Here is a 19,469-nt window from a genome sequence, read left to right on the forward strand (position 1 = left end):
CCTTAACCCATTAAGACCTGAGGCCGATTGTACAAATGCCTTCTAAATCAGTAGCTCACACTTTCAAGATTTTTCAAAAATGTTCAAAATGTTTTCAATAGCCAACGCAAAAATCTAAAATGACACGGATGCTTTACCGGTTTTAATGGGTTAAATTTGTTTTCACTGTGAAGGTACATATACAGACTCTCATCTCTGCTCTCTTCCTCAGGTGAGCCATCACCCACCAGTGTCGGCATGCCACTCTGATTCAAAGAACTTCACCTTTTGGCAAGGTTAGCATGATGGATGCATGTTCATGTTAAACTATAATACGTTTCCTCCCTCTGCTTTGAGATCCTCTCGTTGTAGTTGGCTGAAAAAGGCCATGGAACTTATACTGCAAAAATATGTTTCACATGTTTCAAAAGTTACTGCCAAAAGTAAGACAAACATTTTCAACTTTTTAATCGTCCCTGGAAATAAATGTTTAAATTAAATTATATTTTACGTGCATTTTTGTATTTTAGATATATTTTGCACACTCAAAATACATTCTCTTCTCCCAGGGAATGTACTTATCTTTTTGCTTTTTTTGCTGTACGGTGTGTTCTATTGCATTTCAGGACACTGAAATGACTTCAAACTAAAACTAGGTGTGACAAAATATTTTAAATAAAATGTCTTTTAGTATTCAAATTTGTCAAACGCAAGCATGAGGAGGCACTGAGGAATATGTTTATCGAGACTGTGATGGCCGAACTTCTTAAATCTTGCCCCTGACAACAAATACAGCAATATATATTCCAATAATAAAAATAAACAAATCAAAACTATTTCTGAAAGTGAATAAAACAAAACTGAAACAAGCAAACCCACTCTGTAAACTAACGGAATTGAATAAAATACAAAACTATAAAACTGTTACACTTGTCTATCCCAGTGCTCACGTGCTCCTTTGTCTTCCGTTTCAATCAGATGTCCGGTGGAAGAATAAATTCTGGGGGAAATCCATGGAGATTGTTCCTATGGGAACCACCCATGTCACACTACCTGCGTAGGTCCTTTATAACTCTCAATTCTGTGTTGTTGTGTCTGTCAGCTTTTGTGCAAGTGTTGCCTGTGTGTGTGTGCTGCCTGTGTTTTGGTCAGGGTTGCGTGTATGCGTGTACAATTGTGCCCACTTGCATGTTCTGTGTGTGCAAGAGTGTATCTTTTTTGTACACACCTGCACAGGGTTATGATCTTTAATTGTGTGTGTGCGTGCTGCAGGTTCGGGGACCACTATGAATGGAACAAAGTCACGTCATGTATTCACAACATCCTGAGTGGCCAGCGATGGATAGAACACTATGGAGAAATGTCCATCAAGAACGTCAACAATGATGCCTGCCAGTGTAAAGTCACTTTCGTCAAGGTCAGGAAGGCTGCCACATTTAATCCATGGTGTTTGTCTTCAGGGCTGCAACTGTAGATTATCTTCTTAGCCATTATTCTATCAGTTACGTTTTTGAATAATTTAATAATCAAGAAGTGTTTTTTATTTTGTGATAATTATTTTTAAATATATATCAACAAATCTACGTGACTAAATTGATTAGACTGATTAACCAGCCATGTTTTATACTTTTGTGAAAGAAATTGTGAAAATAGCTCACAATGTGTCGCATCCTAGTGTGTTGGGAGCTTGTACATCATAAAGTTTTCCCCTATTTTTGCTATCTTTTTATCATTTTATTTTTTATAATCGCTTAAAATAGATTAGTTTGATTATCTGTTGTACCCCTTTTTGTATTGTTTCTTCCTTACTTCTCAAGACCAGACAAAGTGTGTATGCATGGGAGATTCTTTAGTCAAACAGCACCATCTTCTGGATAAAAACACAGTTTTCAAAAGATGGAATCTGGGCTCTGAGTGAATGTTCAGTTCATTGATTGAAACCTTTTAGTAATGTTCAGTTCATACTATCTACTGTTCAATGAACTGAAAGCTAGAAGACTAGAAATGTGTACTGTAAAATATGTAAAAAAATAGACTGTAAAATATGTACAAGAATGGTTACACTTAAAAATGCCTGTATGCCTTACTTATTCCTGGACTAGCCAACACAGCTGCTTGACATTGTACCTGAATGGCTCAATATCACCACCTACTACTGAATGAGAGTGTAGACTGCATAATGGTGTATATTATGCACTTGCCCTTCTTTTCTTTCAGTTTTACTATTTGAATCCACCAGTAGTTTTAATCAGCTTCTAAAAAGTAGGTCGAATCAAGTCATTCAATGATAAGAGTTGATATTCAGATTCTAAATCTTATCAAAATCTTGTTTTCACTTTTTAGGGGCAGGGTGTTGTTGTCTGAGGCTTGAATAGAAATATTGATTTTGTTTTCAGGCCAGATCATGGAGCTCTACTGTGAATGAGATCGAGGGTGTGATCACAGACAGACAGGGGAAGGTGGTACACTCAATATTTGGGAAGTGGCATGAGGGCGTGTACCAAGGGGACCCACCTTCTGCCACCTGCATCTGGAGACCAAGTAAGAGTGTGTGTCTGTCTGTCTGTCTGTCTGTCTGCGTATGAATTGCAATACAAATTCCAACTACTGTGTAATGCGTTTACTCTGATCTTGCACTTGTAAATCACTCTGGGTAAGAGCATCTGCTAAATGCCTAAATTGTAAAATATTGTGTTTGTGTGTAGACTCCATGCCAGAGGACCAACTGATGTATTACGGTTTCACTCAGTTTGCGGTGGAGCTGAATGAGTTGGATGCTGCAGAGAGAGCTCTGCTGCCCCCTACAGACACACGCTACAGACTGGACCAGAGGTCGGTGCTCTGCTTTTGTCTCCATATTCTCCATTTCACTACCATAGAATTACAGGTGTCCATCTCCATTCAGTGTTATTCTATCAGCGGTGTCAAAGATAATGAGACCTATATAACTCAGCAGTGCAGGATACAGGTTGGGATGTTAGTGGAGAGTAGGACTGAAATGCAGACAGGCTTTTGTAAAGCGAACATGTCCAAACAGGGGCAGACACAATCCAAAATACAGGCACCAGATGTAATACTACAAGAACTGGCAGGGCAGAATCTGAAGAAAGCTCAGAAAACATAGGCACATAGACACCAAACATAGGATTTACAAACTGACAAAGAACATAGAAGACAGACTAACACAGAACTACAAAAGCTACACATTGAACATGCTGAACATAGAGCTGCTATCCGCATTACAATAGTGTCTCAGTTGCTTTGTGCTTTAGCTAATATCTATTTTTTTCCCTCTCTACTTCTGTTGTGCAGATTGTTGGAGGAGGGTAACGTGGAGGGGGCCGAGGAACAGAAACAGAGAATAGAGCAGCTCCAGAGAGAGAGGAGGAAAGTCCTAACTGACAACAACTTGACGCACCAGCCACGCTTCTTCAAGTATGCAACTGTGTGTGTGTGTGTGTGTGTGTGTGTGTGTGTGTGTGTGTGTGTGTGTGTGTGTGTGTGTGTGTGTATAAGAGCAGGTACTGTATGTGTATCTTTCTTTGAGTGAGAGATAAGACTGGGTGTGCATGTGTGTTTGTTTCCATGTAATATGTTTGTCATGTGTGTAGGCGGATGGCGCGCTTGCCGATGCGCAAGACCATCGGCTGTCTTGTTTTTAAAAGTTTAAAAGTCATGCACATGTGCTGGACAATGAGTGATCCAAATCAGTCGGAGTGAAAAATCCTTTATTTGTGATAAATATGCAGGCATATACAACTGACATGGGCACAAAAGAACAAACGTAAGTACATAAAATTGTACAGATAGGACACATAGAAACAACAAGGACAAGACGCATTTAATGTGATAGAATACATACGTAGGACCACAATGGAAACAAGTCCCCCCCCACTCCTTTGTGTTATACTTTTAGCTTTAATGTCTTTTTGTACCACATGTGCCGTTTACATTTCTTTTGTCTTTCTTTTTTTCAAGATATTTGGGGGCTTTTTCTGCCTTTTATTGATAGTGTACAGTAGACTGACAGGAAATGGGGAGAGAGAGATGGGGAGTGACCATCGGGATTCGAACCCGCGCAAATTTTAAAAGCCTTGATGGTCCGTAGTTACCTTATCTAAACTGGTTGATGTTAGCTAACATAGTTATCCTCTGCTAACTACAACATAACATTAACCAAACAACAACCCATTGGGATGTGTCTAAAAGTTTTGGCCTGTCAGTTGTAGTACTACCGTAGGTATCTATAAAGTGCTATTCTTTCTGTTCACAGGAAGGGCAAAGATGACACGTGGATCAGCTCCCACACATACTGGGAACAGCGAAGGGACCCTGGCTTCAGCCAAACAGATTTCCCTGTGCTGTGGTGACCTTTTCTTTGGCTTCACACCAAAGTGGTTTAAGGTCAGCTTAAACCGACCCCCCCTCTACTACCAATCATATGCAGTAGATGGGTGTGTAAAGACTGACCTGAGACCATCTTCTGATGGTACCGACATGGCTTCTACGCTTCGCCCTGTGTCAGGGTGCCCCGGACCAAAACTATTGACTTCCCCACTTCCTCTTTCTAGTGCTTGGAGGGTGGAGGGGTACGATGAGCTTGAAGAAGGTGGTGGGGCTTTTACTTGATTTGCTGTTTAAAGACAATCTTGTACCTAGAGCTTCCAACAGCGGGGCGGGAAGGCTCTGGTGACTTTGTGCTTTGAGGGGTGACTAAGACGGCCTAAACACATAGGGCGCTAGACAAGGTCTTCAGATTTTGTTTTGACTGACCAATCGCAACAGACAAAAGTAAGTGTGACATTGTATACGGTCTGGGAGGGATTTCTTTTTTTTCAAGGTTCAGTGAGCTCCATTACTCTCAATGACTGTATTATGCTGACTCTGCAGAAAGGAAGTGGGCCTCACCGGGGCCCACTTCTGCTTCCTTCTGTTTCTGACTTCTGCATAGTCACCCCTCAGAATTCGTCGACAGGGTGGTATATGTTCCTTTTATGTTGTCATGTCTTGTATTTTAGGGTACACCACCCCCCCCCTCATGCACATACACACAGACTACTAATTCCATGACCTTATATTTATACAATTACGTTTTGCTGCATTCCAGCATTGACCAAAGTGCCTTGTAACAGAGCACTGCGCTCAAAGAACTGCTGTAGCAGTTATGCAAAATATAAACACTCTTCAGAGAGAGCCTATATGTGGATGCATTTCCACAATATCATGACAATGTCTGACTTCTGTGTCAGTTTTGGGGGATGGAAGGACGGAGATCGCAGTGATAATTTAAGAGGTGTTTTCGTCGATTGACCTCAGATTGAACCAGCTGATCAGATGTAATTGTAAGAGAGACTGACTAAAAGCCTGATTTATGCCTTCTCTTTCTCATTCATTATACTGTCATAGTAGATAACTGAAGAATAGAGCAATAAGTATGTCATATAAATCTGTGTCTAAAGATAGACAATAAAGTACAATGGATGAAAGTTGTGTGTTCATTTGCATGTTTGCATATATATGTGTACCTGCACAAATATGTATGTTACTTTTGTTCCCTCTGAGGCGCAATGCAACCAAGACATAAAAGATCCTGAGCCCTGTGTACTATGTATGACATGTGAACAGAGGTCATATCAATTCAAACCTCTCCCTAGATTAAACATCACCATCCCCAAATGTTCAAGAGACAGACAGAAGAGTGAAGAGACTGCCCTCTAGCAGCCATGAGTCCTAGCTCTTGATTGGCAGGTGTTATCCCTCATCAGACACTATCAAAGTTGCCCTACGTAAGTAATTTTCTGTTAAAGTAAGTGTTAAATAGCTCTATTGTGGTAGTAATCATTCCTATACAGTATTTGTTCAGCAACAGGGGTGTCCCTGTCTCTCCAACTCTTTAGTCAACAGAAAATGCATCCTGCAGGGGTTAGGATTTTCCAGGGAAGCTCATGCTCCCACCCCCCCCCAACCTATTGTTTGTATTTATCAAAATTGTAAGACAATCCAGTCTAGACATAAGTTAGGATATATACATGTACTTGCAGCTTACCCGCTTTATACACATACAGTATCATACCTGCATTGTCTCGCTGGTGAGACAGCTACACTAAACACGGTAGCCTATTGACCCAAAATAAGTTAGAAATAAGGGAGATAAAACAACAGATAAAATAGAAGCTGGGACATCTGGTGCAGGGGTCAAATCTCTCACTGCAGATGGCACTAGTGACTCCTACAGGTTGGCCTGTTAAGAGGGGTGCGAAAACCAACAGGAATGGCACATTCCTCTGCATTAGGCTGACCAGATCCTAACAATCCAAATGTGGGACAAGGAGGAAGAGGGCTGTTTACTGAGTCCATGGGCCTCTGGGCCTGACTGCCGCAGCAGGGTCCACCAACCCGCAACCCTTCCCCTTCTAACGCACAAATACATGCCAGTGAGCCAGAACCAGCCTATACACTTACATTGAATGTGCGCATACAGTACAGCAACTGCCTCACATTCATAGGAAACTATAAACATGTGTACAATGTGCACAGACTGGCCATCGGGATGTTTTGGAATATTCTAGGAGGACCGGGCGGTCCATAGGTCCATGTCTGATTGTTTTTTGTTTTTTCTGGTACCAACATGAATATACATAATACATAATTTATATTGTGCTCTCATGTGCACAGAGACTCGACACAATGTGGTATGGCCCCCTCATATACCAATACTTAACTGTGACAGGAATAAATTCCTTTCACGTCTCTCTGCACCTGGAACCATTTGGGTTGGATGTACAAACCAGTTCACCATTTTTCAAACTAGGACTGTATCAATGAAGAAGATTAAAAGCTTGCTCATCACCAGTGACCAGAATAGAGGAACTTCATTATGTTCTTTGCCTCAAGATCTCAAGGTCCTAGAGGAAGCAAAGCACAGATGATTGTGTCCTGCTTATTATTTACACAAGCTTTGTGAATTCGACTTGCCACAGTTCATAATTGTTTTTAGAAATGCCTTTAGAAATCAAATAAGCCAGAAACATTGACACTTTCTTTCACAAACAAACACACACTTGCACTCATGATGATGAAAATGTGTCAAAACGCAACAATTAGTCTACTTACAAATTATAAATGATAAACTCAAAATGCAAATGGTCTGATTAAAAAACAACACGTTTTCTTAGGAATACCTGGAATATGAAATGATAAAAAAAAAAAAAAAAACTCATTACAAAGATATAACAAGAAATTGAGTCATTATGACCAATAAGTTATGTATAGTTCATGGCAATGATTCGCAATGTTTTCAACTTGCAACCCGCATACATTAATTCATCATGAATTCGTCATGAACACATCATTAATTCCTGGTCCTCGCCATAATAATGGTGAACTTAACCAAGTAAGTGTAATATATCATTAAGGACGCCACGCACAGTTCCGATTCTATGCGCATGGATGAGTGCTCATAGGCTATGGAATGCTAAAGCTGCCATTAGTAGTGTGGAGGGTCGGTCTCTGATGGTCGTTCAGAGACCTCCTCACTCCTCCTCCTGGCCCGGGTTTTATCTTTTTAGGGAAATGCCCGATCTTGCGCACACGCGCACGCACACACACACACACACACACACACACACACACACACACACACACACACACGCAGGTCTTGTGAACTCCCTCAGTCCCACCATTGAACTGCTTGGAGAGTAGTCTACTACTACAACTACTACTACTACTACGTGTTTGCAACTTAGATTTTCTATATTCTTCCGTTTTGGACATCAACGCTAAGTTGCTGGTTGTGGTACGTTTATCCTTGGTTAGATCCTATTTATTCGTGTCTTGCTATGTCAGCCTTCAGGAGGCTGCATTTCAAAAATGGCCCCTGTCCAAGTCCTAACCTACCCCATGTCCTAACCTAACCTACCCCCCCCCCCTCTCTTTCTTCTTTTGTACATATTTTTCACTCTTCATACCAGTAACCTGTAAACTGATTGTATGACATTCTGTATAGTAGTGTGTATATCTGTCTGTCTCTTATATGTCATCATGATTTGTGTATATGGGGATCTCATCTTAAACAAGCTAAGTGCTTAATGAGCTATCCAGTTTAGTAGACCTTGTATTGCGAATTTGTACTTCCATGTACTGTTATGTACTGTCATGTACTGTTCTCATGTCTTACTAAATAAAGTACATCAATCAATCAATGTATCAGAATCCGAGCGTTATCCGACGTAGCCTTGCATCTATACCTTGGATCAAGACACGTAGATTTTTTTTTATCGAGTCTGACTTTTGCTTTTCTACGAAAGCAAAAGCCAGACTCGATAAAATAGCCTACATCTATGATTGTCTTGATCCAAAGCTAGAATCCGACGGAACAGTTGATGATCTCATTTGAAACAAGTCGTTGTGCTCTTATGTGCGATCCAGTGTAGAGGGGGAGGGGCAGCAGTAGGGTTGGACGGGCGTAGATCGCTGGTGCCGTTTCTCCATCGAGGCGACAGGAGTGAAAGAGGGGAAGCCACAGAGGGCCCAAATTAAGACTTCCCCTCTTCGACTGGGAGACCCTTATTTAACAAACACTCTTGAAATTATTATTATTATCTGAATATGAATATAGCTTTCACAAACAACTTTTGGTTTTAACCCCAAAAATATCACATGCTACGCTACCATTAAGTATAGTAGTAGCCTACAGTCTACTCAGCCCTAGCCCCTACGGAACCTCTCCCTCCGCTATGTAGCTCCGAGATGAGGTCCCTCTTTAGTTTCTGCCGTATGCTGTAGGCCTTGTCGCACATTTTCCACTTTACATGTTTCTTACCCCTTTCTGCACATCGTATCCAAAAAGTAAAGCATTTGCGCCACTCTCTCAGATGTTTAAAATTTTAGCTGGCAATAAAATCTATCCAACGAGTTGAAGAAAGTATTTAATTTGCCTCGGTTTTCATCCGGTTCCAAAATATTTTGCATTAGAAGATGCAATTCAACATTGGACCAGTAGGGTAACCAGTAATGTTATCTCTACGGGCGCAACTCTTGCGCAATGTCTTAAAAACATGGAACCGGATGAAAACCGAGGCAAATTAAATACTTTCTTCAACTCGTTGGATAGATTTTATTGCCAGCTAAAATTTTAAACATCTGAGAGAGTGGCGCAAATGCTTTACTTTTTGGATACGATGTGCAGAAAGGGGTAAGAAACATGTAAAGTGGAAAATGTGCGACAAGGCCTACAGCATACGGCAGAAACTAAAGAGGGACCTCATCTCGGAGCTACATAGCGGAGGGAGAGGTTCCGTAGGGGCTAACTCAGCCCTTGTTGTTGTTGCACTCTGAGAGTTAACCTAACCACTGTGTAGAGGGAAATTACCTTTCCCTCTACACAGTGGTCACACCTGTTTCTTTCTGGCAAGATAACAAACAAGATCAAATTGAATCTTTAAAGCTAAGTTAAACAAGTAGGCTAATTCTCTTCCATCCATCTACTCCCGTACTGGCGGCAACAATGGAGTTGTTTTCCAAGGCAGTTGACCACGTCGTCAGACAGTTTAGCCCTCCATCATCTGGTTATCAATCTGGTGATCTCATCTCCGTCGTCCGTGCAGATGAGTCAGATAAGCTGGTTCCCATGAGGCTGGTCATCAAGACAAATCACAACAGGTGGTTCCGGAACTGGACTCAGTACCGGCCGACTGACTTCACCCTCAGTGACATAATATTGCAGGGTAAACTGCCACTAAAACCAGGTATGTCCTACAGCATGGAGACATACTGTATGTAGGCCTACATTTGAAGGCATTCCCACATTGCTATGTGATCTGTATAGATCTGTTATAAAAAACATATTTTTAGCTGATGTTCATAGCTCTTTAGTAAAAAGTGGATGGATAAAGATGGATAAAGTCATTCTGAAGCCTACTAAAGAAATTAGGATTAATTAAGAAAATATACACGTAAATTACTTTTCTTTTCTTTTTTTTCTTTAATTTTAGATTTTGTTAAAGTAGTTAATAATAATAAAATAATTACTCATTTGTGATTTCATTTGGGGATACAATTGTTTCTATGTCAACACACTCAGTCGCGCACAGACGCACGCAAGCGCACACACACACACACACACACACACACACACACACACACACACACACACACACACACTTATTTTCTAACATCTCCTGTCAGGTGTTGATGAGAAAGTCTTAGGTCAGTTCAAGGGGACCTATCGATACAATCACAGCGGGAAGCTGGTTGCCACGGTTGTACTAAAATGTACAGGCCGGGGTTCTGCTGAAGCTGTACTGAAACTAAATCCCGTCACGATCAAGAAAGAGACGGTGAATGTAAAGAAGCTGCGTGAGTCCAAAAACAGGTTGGAGTGAGTCATCCTATTTAAATCATTTAATTTTGCTGATTTATATATACACACACACATGCATGTCTGCACGCACACACGCACGCACACACACACACACACACACACACACACACACACACACACACACACACACACACACACACACACACACACACACACACACACACACACACACACACACACACACACACACACACACTATGTCTCATTACACCTGCTCTGTGTCAGGTGTGACATGCAAAACGAGCTTGTGCAGCAGATGCAGGAGGCGAAGAAGGCACCAAAGTGTCCGCATGTTCTGGCCTTGCTGACAGAGAGAGTCGTCACAACCAGCTCCTGGGATATCCATGAGAACTGGAAGCGCACCGGTGGAGCTGAGGTGAGGCTGAGTGTGTGAATGTGAAGTGGACGCTGGATATGTGCGTGTGTATGTTCATTTAAGTTCATGAAGATGCTGGATTTGATTGTGCTCAAATGTTCAGTGTGTGTCTGTGTGTGTGTGTGTGTGTGTGTGTGTGTGTGTGTGTGTGTGTGTGTGTGTGTGTGTGTGTGTGTGTGTGAGTGTGAGTGTGTGCGCGCCCGTTTGTGTCTTTTCTCAGGTGGGTGACACTGTTGATGCCAGTTTAGAAGTGACCAAAGACGAGTCCATAACAATTCCTGCTGGCACAGTAATCGCCTATGGACTTCGGAAACTAAACATCAAGGATGGTTACCTTGGTTAGTGTGTGTGTGTGTGTGTGTGTGTGTGTGTGTGTGTGTGTGTGTGTGTGTGTGTGTGTGTGTGTGTGTAAGTAAGTAAGTAAGTACATTTTATTTGTAGAGCGCCTTTCACAGACATCAGAGTCACAAAGTGCTTCACAACAATAAAAGCAGAACATATCAGTAAAAAATAAAAAGACAAAATAAAACAATCAGCATTTAACCAGTCAGCCGGTAAAAATCAAGAAATCAATACAGGATTATGTTACAGCACAAAACTCACAAGATTGGTAATCATAAAAGGCTATGTAAAGGCCTGTCTGAATAGGTGAGTCTTTAAAAGTAAAAGGGACAAAATGTAAGCCAATCATGAGAGAGCACTGAAAATGCATTTTTAAAATAAAGAGCTGGAGAGACATGGGAGACTAATTTTACTGAACAAACACTCTATAGCAATGAGTACTATCAGAATATAGAGCTATTTAACACTTATTTAACCAAAGTAAATCACTTACCCTACCTTTAAGCTGTCATTATGTTTTCTGTCTTGAGCTGTCTATGGTGCGGAAAGTGCACCAGTAGATTTTAGTTTAAGTCCGAAAATACACCATTATGGATGCATAACTTGAATCCTCAATATTATTTGAGGATTGTGGTGGGGGGCACCTTAGCTCTTGAAATGGGCCCCCCAAAATGTGCATACTGGTCATATCTGGCAGAGTCAAGAGTATCCTTTCATTTCTTTTGATGGTTCTTAATTTTCTTCTTGTTTATGTCTTTCTGTAAAAAAATGTTGTATGTGTACTGTTTGTATACAGTTTGTATGTGTGTTTATATACAGTGCTTATCTACGTGGATGTATGTCCGTGTATTTGTGTTTATGTTTGTAGTTTTCCCAGAGCCAGCTTTGCAGCTTGATTCTGCTGGAGACATTGAGCAAGACTCCATCTCTGATGAGGATCTTGGTATGTGTTTATTTACTCACTCACTCACTCACTCACTCACCATGGTGGCCATGTTGTGTGAATAATGGTCAAATTAATCCTGAGCTGACTATCAGTTCACTTGTAAAGACCATGCCTTCAAACAATACATGTTTGGGTTGTTTATTTATTGAATATAAAAGAGAAAAGATGAAATCTGAATGGAATTAAAGGAATGAAAGATGGATGGAAGGAGGGGTGATGGGGTTAGGGGATGAAGGAGTGAGGTGAAAAATATATAAAGAGAGGGAAGAATGAGGGGATTATGATAGTTTGATTGATTGATTGAATACTTTATTAGTCAGAAATGTAAACAGCACGAGGTACAGTCAGACATTAACACATTCACTGCCAGAGTTTATTCATAATATACTCACCCAGTGCCAGCGATTTGTGTTTTATAACCTTTTCAACCGGTCATAGAAATGTTATATCCATTTTGATCCATCACCTTACCGTATTAATTTACTTGTGGTCAAAATAAATTATATTTGTGAGAATGTAACTCCAGCCGTCCCACATAGAGTATATTTTTGAGTATATGTTTTGGCAAAACTTTGTTCATTTTGAAAATAACCTTTGACCTTTTATTTTCTTACTTGCCAAGGATATCAGATTATATAAAATTCAAATGTATTAATGACCGTGTCATCTTTTAATCTCACTCTGTAGTTTCCACAGAGTTACAAAACCTGGGAAAACATCTGCCTCCGCTGGCAGAGCTTCCCCAGTCAACTCGTTCTGCTCTGTTCCAGAGGTTCTGTGAAGTGATGAAGGACAGAGATGCTCTCTTAGGTGTAGAGATCACTGTGAGTGACAAAGCAACCTAACACTTCATTCTTATTCAAAACCTGGTGGCACTATAATGACCACAAGTTTCCTCTTCAATATTCAATATTGAATGCATTACATCTCATACTGGCACACGAGAGTAAATGTGGCTCCTCAACATTTTAGCAACAATAACAAAAACAAGATATGACAAGTCATAATATAGCCGCCAGCGGCAGGCTTTTTTTGCCCCAATACAGTCTATCACAGTAGAACCGAAATAGCAGAAAATGACTACATTACCCATGAGGCATTCTGAACGTACAACGCGTCCCCCTCTACCATTAAGTTACAGTGTCCAAGTTACAATACACAAAATACACCAAAATAATACTTTTCAATGGACTACTTGGGTAGCACTGATAACATTAACCACAGTAAGGTTCATAAAGTTTGTAGATGAGATGTTTACATTGTTAGTTCAGTCACGGTGACGACGTTAGCATTAACGTTAGCCGCATGCTAACGCTAAACGTCCGTTAGCTTAGCAACACGGCTCATATTAAGTTGGTTTGGCTAATAATCATTAATCCCAACTAATGCCAACACAGTAATGGATGTAAACGTTCACAGACATGCTTTGGACATTATTATCAGGTTGCATTATGAACCAGCAGTTACACAATACAAGTAGCAGGCCATGCTAGCAGCTAACAACATACCAAGGCGGGTGCTGTAAACGACGGCCGTCCATTGGCTAGGACGGCTAGGATTGGCTTTAAAGTAGTGTCTCCCCATTGGCTGTGAAGTAGTGAAGGACAGCCAGGACAGCCAATAGCAAAAAAAGTGTTGAATACATGTCGGAAATCTGTCGGGTCAGAGTCAGAGTGAATACAGAGCCGCGCTTTCAGCTGGCGGCTAAAAAGAATGAAAGAATAACAACTGAAGATGTAGTCAGATAAAACAAAGCTAAATATATACAATAATACCAAATTCGATGCCTTTATGAGGTGCTGTGTGTATGGGTCCTACTTCTAAATACGGTATATATAGTATGTGTATGCACTATACATTTATGTATGCATATGTTTATAGGTGGGCAGGCAACAGGACATGCAAATTCTCTTCCCTTAACTTAGGCTTCTCTCTCTTTCTCAATCATTATCTCTCTCTTGCTCTAGAATAGTCCTCTTTTATTCTTGTTTCAGGTGATATTCAGAAGATTCTTTGGCCTAGGTGTTGTCAACAGACAGACATGGTTTAAGTGCTGATGATGCATAATTAGTGAGAGTCATAGGGGCCGGAGTGAGGTGTCCTAATTTAGCTCACAATACAAGCTCTATTACTGATCTAAATTACAGTTCTGTGATGTGTTGAAAGAACTGTACACCTTTCAACTGTAATTTTACTTCTTTGTCTTTATCACCTGTTACCTCTGTCTTTTTTTCAGTTGGAGGAGTGGTGCACAGGTATTGCACCAGTGGTTACTGAACAAAATGCGTCGGTCAGTCACAGCAACTCTGCAAGTGCCATATTGGAGCTGCTCAAACCCGACCCAGACAGTCACATGGAGTGGCTTGGGTGCCCTGGCACCCCAGGGGGACCCCTGACCGCTGCTCATCTATTGGTCAGCGCAATGGAAGGTTAGTGTACAAAAACTAAATACATGTAAACATGAAGATAGGGCTCACACACACTTAGTTACAGTAAATATAATTGAATAACACACACAAGTTATTACTCTTTGAACTTGTATGGCTCTGTTGAACTTCAGCTCTGCTTTGATGTACATAATACAGTGTCTATGTTATGTATATATGTTATACTTCAACTTCTGCATAACAGAATCTAACTTCTGTATTGTGCCATTTTGTAGAGTTACCTGATGAAGCACTGAGCCTCGTGAGAGAGTGCAGTCCTGATGTTCTGAAGGCCTTCAATGCCCTGGTCAGTCTAACATTGTCTGTCTGTCTGTCTGTCTGTCTGTCTGTCCTTTTAAATTGTGTATCTATTCTGTGGAAGTTACTGATTGGTCTCTTTGTCTGTCTTTTTGCTTGGTCTGTCATATCCTTCCCACAGTTGATCATGCTGGATCTAAAGAATCAGAAGAAGAGCTGCCAGTGCCGGCTGCAGACAGTAATAAGCAGGGGGGCATTAATTATTCTAGGGGGGGCACCTGCCTGTCCCTCACGCACGCGCGCGCAGCGCGCGTGCGTGATGGACCCGTGCGCGCCGGCGCGAAGCGCCGGCGCGCGATTTTTTTCGGTTATTGGATGGATATTTTACTTTTTTGGGGTGTTTTGTAACTCTATTTCGGTTAATTCGGTTCATTTACCTTGCCCCTATATGCACCAACAACAAATACAATTACAGCATTAGGCCTATAATGTCTTTAATGTAATGTCGGCATTGCATCTCCACAGGCACAGACTCCACAGCGGGAGAAAAAAAAGGCAGGCTATACTGCGCTGCGCTGCGCTGCGCTGCTTGAAAAAAATTAAAATAATAAAAACATCTGGCCAATCTGAACTGGGGGGGCACAAAGTCTAATCTGGGGGGGCATTGCCCCCCAATGCCCCCCCATAGGGCCGACACTGAGAGCTGCTCTCCTCTTCCCCTGGAGTCCCTGCCCCTCCCCCTACAGGATGACAAGGCTTTCCATTGGGTGCAACAGCTGCTCATCACATCCAATGTGGACCTCAGGAGAGAGGCTGGAGGGCTGTTGGCAGAGAGAGAAAGTGATGCAGGAGTGCTGCCACTGGTCCTGTGTGTCACAGTACAAGGCCTGTGTTATTTGTTGTGATGGGAACTATCATTCATTTCAGTGACTCGAGTAATTTCGTTCCTGTTCACTAAATAGATTAGTTCCGATAGAGCACCAAAGTCTGACGTAATGTACGCTTCCTACCTGGGTCACGGTTTCCAGGACTGGAAAAGGTTTGGAATTCAGCAAATGCTTTGGAAAACCAAAAACATGTCAAACTTTATGTGAACATTATTTACCTGTGGCCAAATGTGTACAGGACGTCACGTGACAAAAATAATAGATCTACAAGCTAACAACATGTTGCATCGTGATACGTTCTTTTTGTCACGTGACCCCTTTGCTCGAGTCTGTCTTGGGGCATTGATAGCACACTGGTGTAAGAGCCTCATTATTGCACCGTATGATTGCAATAGGTCTGGAAAATGGGATAAAAAACATTGGAAAAGTTATGGAAATGTTTTAAAAATTCATTGTTAAAATGTGTGGGAACCCTGTGTTGATCACAAGTATATAAGGTAGAAGTTCGCTATCATTGTCTGGGGGTTGTCCCCTGAAGGGTAAAATGTTTTTTGTTTATCACTGTCGCTGTGGTGCAGAAATAAGTTTGGCATGTTGATTCTTGAATCTTCACTGTCTGGAAGTTCTGGAACCCAAAGATTCCCTTTAATAATGTGTATGCAATGAGTTAATAAAAGATTATATTCTGCTGCATGAAGAACTGCCTGCATCGTATGCTTTGGACACTAATACACAGCGAATGTTATGGTAAATATGGCAAACAAACAACCAGCGTGATTGATTTCTTGTCCACCTCTGGAGTTACATCATGGCAAAGTAACTACACAACCCAAACCTCTACCAAAGTGGTCTTGCCCTTTAAGTAGCGTATAGTACTTGAGTAAATGTATTTAGTTACTTTCCACCGCTGCCCACATTGCTATAGTATATAGAGTATTCGTTCAGCAACAGGGGTCTTCCCTGTCTCTCCGGCTCTTTAGTCAACAGAAAATGCATCCTGCAGGGGTGTTACGGCCCTTTACCTGGCTCGAACACCAAGGACCACAACATAATAAAAGGACAAAAATCTGGTCTCACTTGCATTGAGTTTATTTCAAATTCAAAGAAATAAAACGTCAAGTGTTTTTATTTGCATGCAAAATAATACTGAATATAGTTAAAACCAAAACTGAGACCTAACTTTAAATCTAAACAAATAAAGAAGTGATGGGCTGGCCAAACTTGCCCTAAGCACACTTGAGGCACAGCTGAGAAGGGGAGGGGCAGCCAGAGCACTCCCAGGTGAATGACAGGTGAGTGTCACGGTCCGCTCCTCGGGCCGTGGACGGTGACTTTATTATTTGGACCTTGAATGCCCTTATATGGTGTTGGACTCATAAGGGCTGTTCTTTAGGCCTGTTTAGGCTGTTGTTCTTTATGTACTGCATTTGTATTGTAACTCTGTTGCCCTGGCCTTGGTTTTCCGTACTCTTGTTTTGTAGTAGTGTTTCCTGTCTGCCTTGTTTACTGTTTCCTGTCTTGTCTCACCTCCCTGTAATTATTGTAAACCTAGTCACCTGTGCTCCTTGCCTGTTAGCCTATCCTGTGTTGATTGTCTGTTGTGTTCACCTGCGTCCTGTTAATCCCCTGTCTATTTAAGTCCTGTGTTTGCTTCAGTTCCCTGATAGTTTGTTGAATGTAGTTGTGTGAGTTAATGCCAGTGTGTCTCCTCTTATTGTTGCCTTGTATTACGTACCCCTAGCTTTCCCAGTCTAGTTTTCCCTTTACTCCTGTTTTGTCTCGTTCATGTTCTGATTGTTCAACCGGTTACTGTCTTTGCCTGTACAAGACTTCGATTACTGCCTAGTCCTCTTGTTTGGTGTTAATAAACACTTTAATTTGAGCTACACTGCCTCTGCCTCTCATCTTGCGCTTGGGTCCTACACCTCCTGCCTCGCACCGTGACAGTGAGTGTCTAGGCAAGACCAGGCAGCAGAGCCAGCAGGGCAGGATAGACAATAAACAAAGACAAAGAATCATTAGTGAACAAGTAAACTAGAATGAGGTGTGCCTATGTGCAAGCACATAACAAGGGGTCAGGATTTTCCCGCGTTATACACATATCATGCCTGCGTTGTACTCACTGGTGAGACAGCAGCTACACTAATTTAGTGTAACATTTAGTCTAAATGTGACACAAAATAAGTTCCTAACTTCCGCTCCTAACACACAAATACATGCCGGTGAGCCAGAACTAGCCTGTACTACATTGAATGTATGTACACATACAACAACTGCCTGTCTATTCACATTCATAGGAAACTATAAACAAGAGTACAAATTGTGCACAGACTGGCCATCGGCATGTTGTAATATTCTAGGAGGATCGGACAGTCCATAGATCCAAGTTTGATTTTTATTTTATTTTTTTCTGCTGCCAACATGAATAATGGATAATATATCGCGCCCTCCTGTGCACAGAAACTCACACGATATTCCCCCCTCATACTGATCGTTATAGTTACAAACTGACAGAAATGAAAATAATTCCTAGATTATTATCATTTTTTACCCAGCACCTGGACCCGTTTGGGTTGGATCTTGGATGTACAAACCAATTCATCCTTTTTTGAAGAAGATTGACCACTAAATGCTCTGTGCTCAACTGCTCATCAGCAGTGAGCAAGCAAAGAGGTTGCAATCGACTGATCGTCACAGTTCCTTAAATTCTGAAACAGACACTCTTTAGAAGTCAAATAAGCCAGAAACATTGACCGTTTCTTCCACAAACAAACACACACTTCCTATTCTCTCATGGTGCACCATGATGATGAAAATGTGTCAAAATACAAACACTACAATTACTTACAAATTAGGCTCTGAATGATTAACTCAAAATGTAAATGGTCTGAAAAACGTTTTCTGAGGAATACCTGGAATATGAAATGATAAAAACCCTTCATTTAAAATATATTACAAGAAATTAACCACCCGGGTCATCTTATGTATCTAGTCCACACCAATGATGCAACTAGTTGCATATTGCAACCCGGTTCAAGTCGGTGCAGTTTGAGATTCTGTTGCAAGTGGTTGCAGCTGCAACTTGTTGCATTGCGAATCATTGTTGTGTACTGGGCTTTATGTATCTCTAGTCCACTGTCCACACCAATGATTTGCAATGTGACTTGTGAATCCACTTGCAACAGAATCCCAAAACTGCTCTGACCTGCTGCAACGCTGCAACTGGTTGCAAGTTGCAATGAGTTGTATTGTGACAAGGCGAAAGAAGACTTCAAATAAACCTTTTGGAATAATTACCAAACAGGTTACGGGGACGTCACGTGCACAGACACACTCCGACCAGTATTATCAAATATTCTTAGTTTGATGTTTGATTAATTTTAGCTAGTGTGCATAAGTAGTTTTTATGTTGATGTGGGACATCTTTGTGATCAATGCCCATGTGTAGGCTCCCACAGCACCAGTTCCTGAGCTGGGAGCTCATTTGGCAGATGTTTATCACTTCTATCTCCTGATAGATGATAATCTGTAGAGAAACTGGCTTTACTTCAGTATGTATGTTGGTTGAAAATATTCAGAACATGCCTTTTTGCAAGCCTAGGTCTAGGCATTAAAATATCAGCAAGATGGTCATATGAATGATAGCCAGCATACATCCAAAAATCCATACTCTAATGTACATAATACCTTATTCAAAATGCTCAACGGTCAGCAAAGAAGGTCTGCAGTTGGAAATGTGTTATCAACTCAATGCCCGAAGCATACCCCACTGTAGGTCCTTTTGGACTTTTATTGACCAGTTTGGTTAATTATGCTAATGATATGCAAATTGAAACACTCAACTCTATATCAATAAAGTTTAATTTCATACACT

General features: G+C 41.2%; 3 protein-coding genes across 3 annotated transcripts in view; 2 read left to right on the forward strand and 1 right to left on the reverse strand.

Moving 5' to 3' along the window:
* LOC311061537 (oxysterol-binding protein-related protein 3-like) overlaps positions 1 to 5,453 on the forward strand; it is a 29,057-nt gene extending 23,604 nt beyond the window's left edge. Inside the window, exons 16-22 of the mRNA XM_084080192.1 lie at positions 212 to 275; positions 958 to 1,036; positions 1,252 to 1,396; positions 2,376 to 2,520; positions 2,685 to 2,811; positions 3,292 to 3,414; positions 4,253 to 5,453. Coding sequence (XP_083936318.1) covers positions 212 to 275; positions 958 to 1,036; positions 1,252 to 1,396; positions 2,376 to 2,520; positions 2,685 to 2,811; positions 3,292 to 3,414; positions 4,253 to 4,349 — 780 coding nt within the window. The 3' untranslated portion in view covers positions 4,350 to 5,453. The remainder of the gene's footprint in view (positions 1 to 211; positions 276 to 957; positions 1,037 to 1,251; positions 1,397 to 2,375; positions 2,521 to 2,684; positions 2,812 to 3,291; positions 3,415 to 4,252) is intronic.
* smap2 (small ArfGAP2) overlaps positions 1 to 19,469 on the reverse strand; it is a 248,994-nt gene that overhangs the window by 21,700 nt on the left and 207,825 nt on the right. The window lies entirely within an intron of this gene.
* On the forward strand, positions 9,471 to 16,435 carry LOC311061544 (gasdermin-E-like). Its single transcript, XM_084080201.1, has 10 exons — positions 9,471 to 9,725; positions 10,165 to 10,357; positions 10,586 to 10,736; positions 10,957 to 11,074; positions 11,947 to 12,021; positions 12,712 to 12,848; positions 14,261 to 14,453; positions 14,687 to 14,757; positions 14,890 to 14,920; positions 15,408 to 16,435. The coding sequence occupies exons 1-10, from the start codon at positions 9,485 to 9,487 to the stop codon at positions 15,611 to 15,613; spliced, it is 1,416 nt and encodes a 471-aa protein (XP_083936327.1). The 5' UTR covers positions 9,471 to 9,484; the 3' UTR covers positions 15,614 to 16,435.

Source organism: Gymnoscopelus microlampas, assembly GCF_963454915.1.
Source record: "Gymnoscopelus microlampas genome assembly, chromosome: 15".
Lineage (NCBI taxonomy): Eukaryota > Metazoa > Chordata > Actinopteri > Myctophiformes > Myctophidae > Gymnoscopelus > Gymnoscopelus microlampas.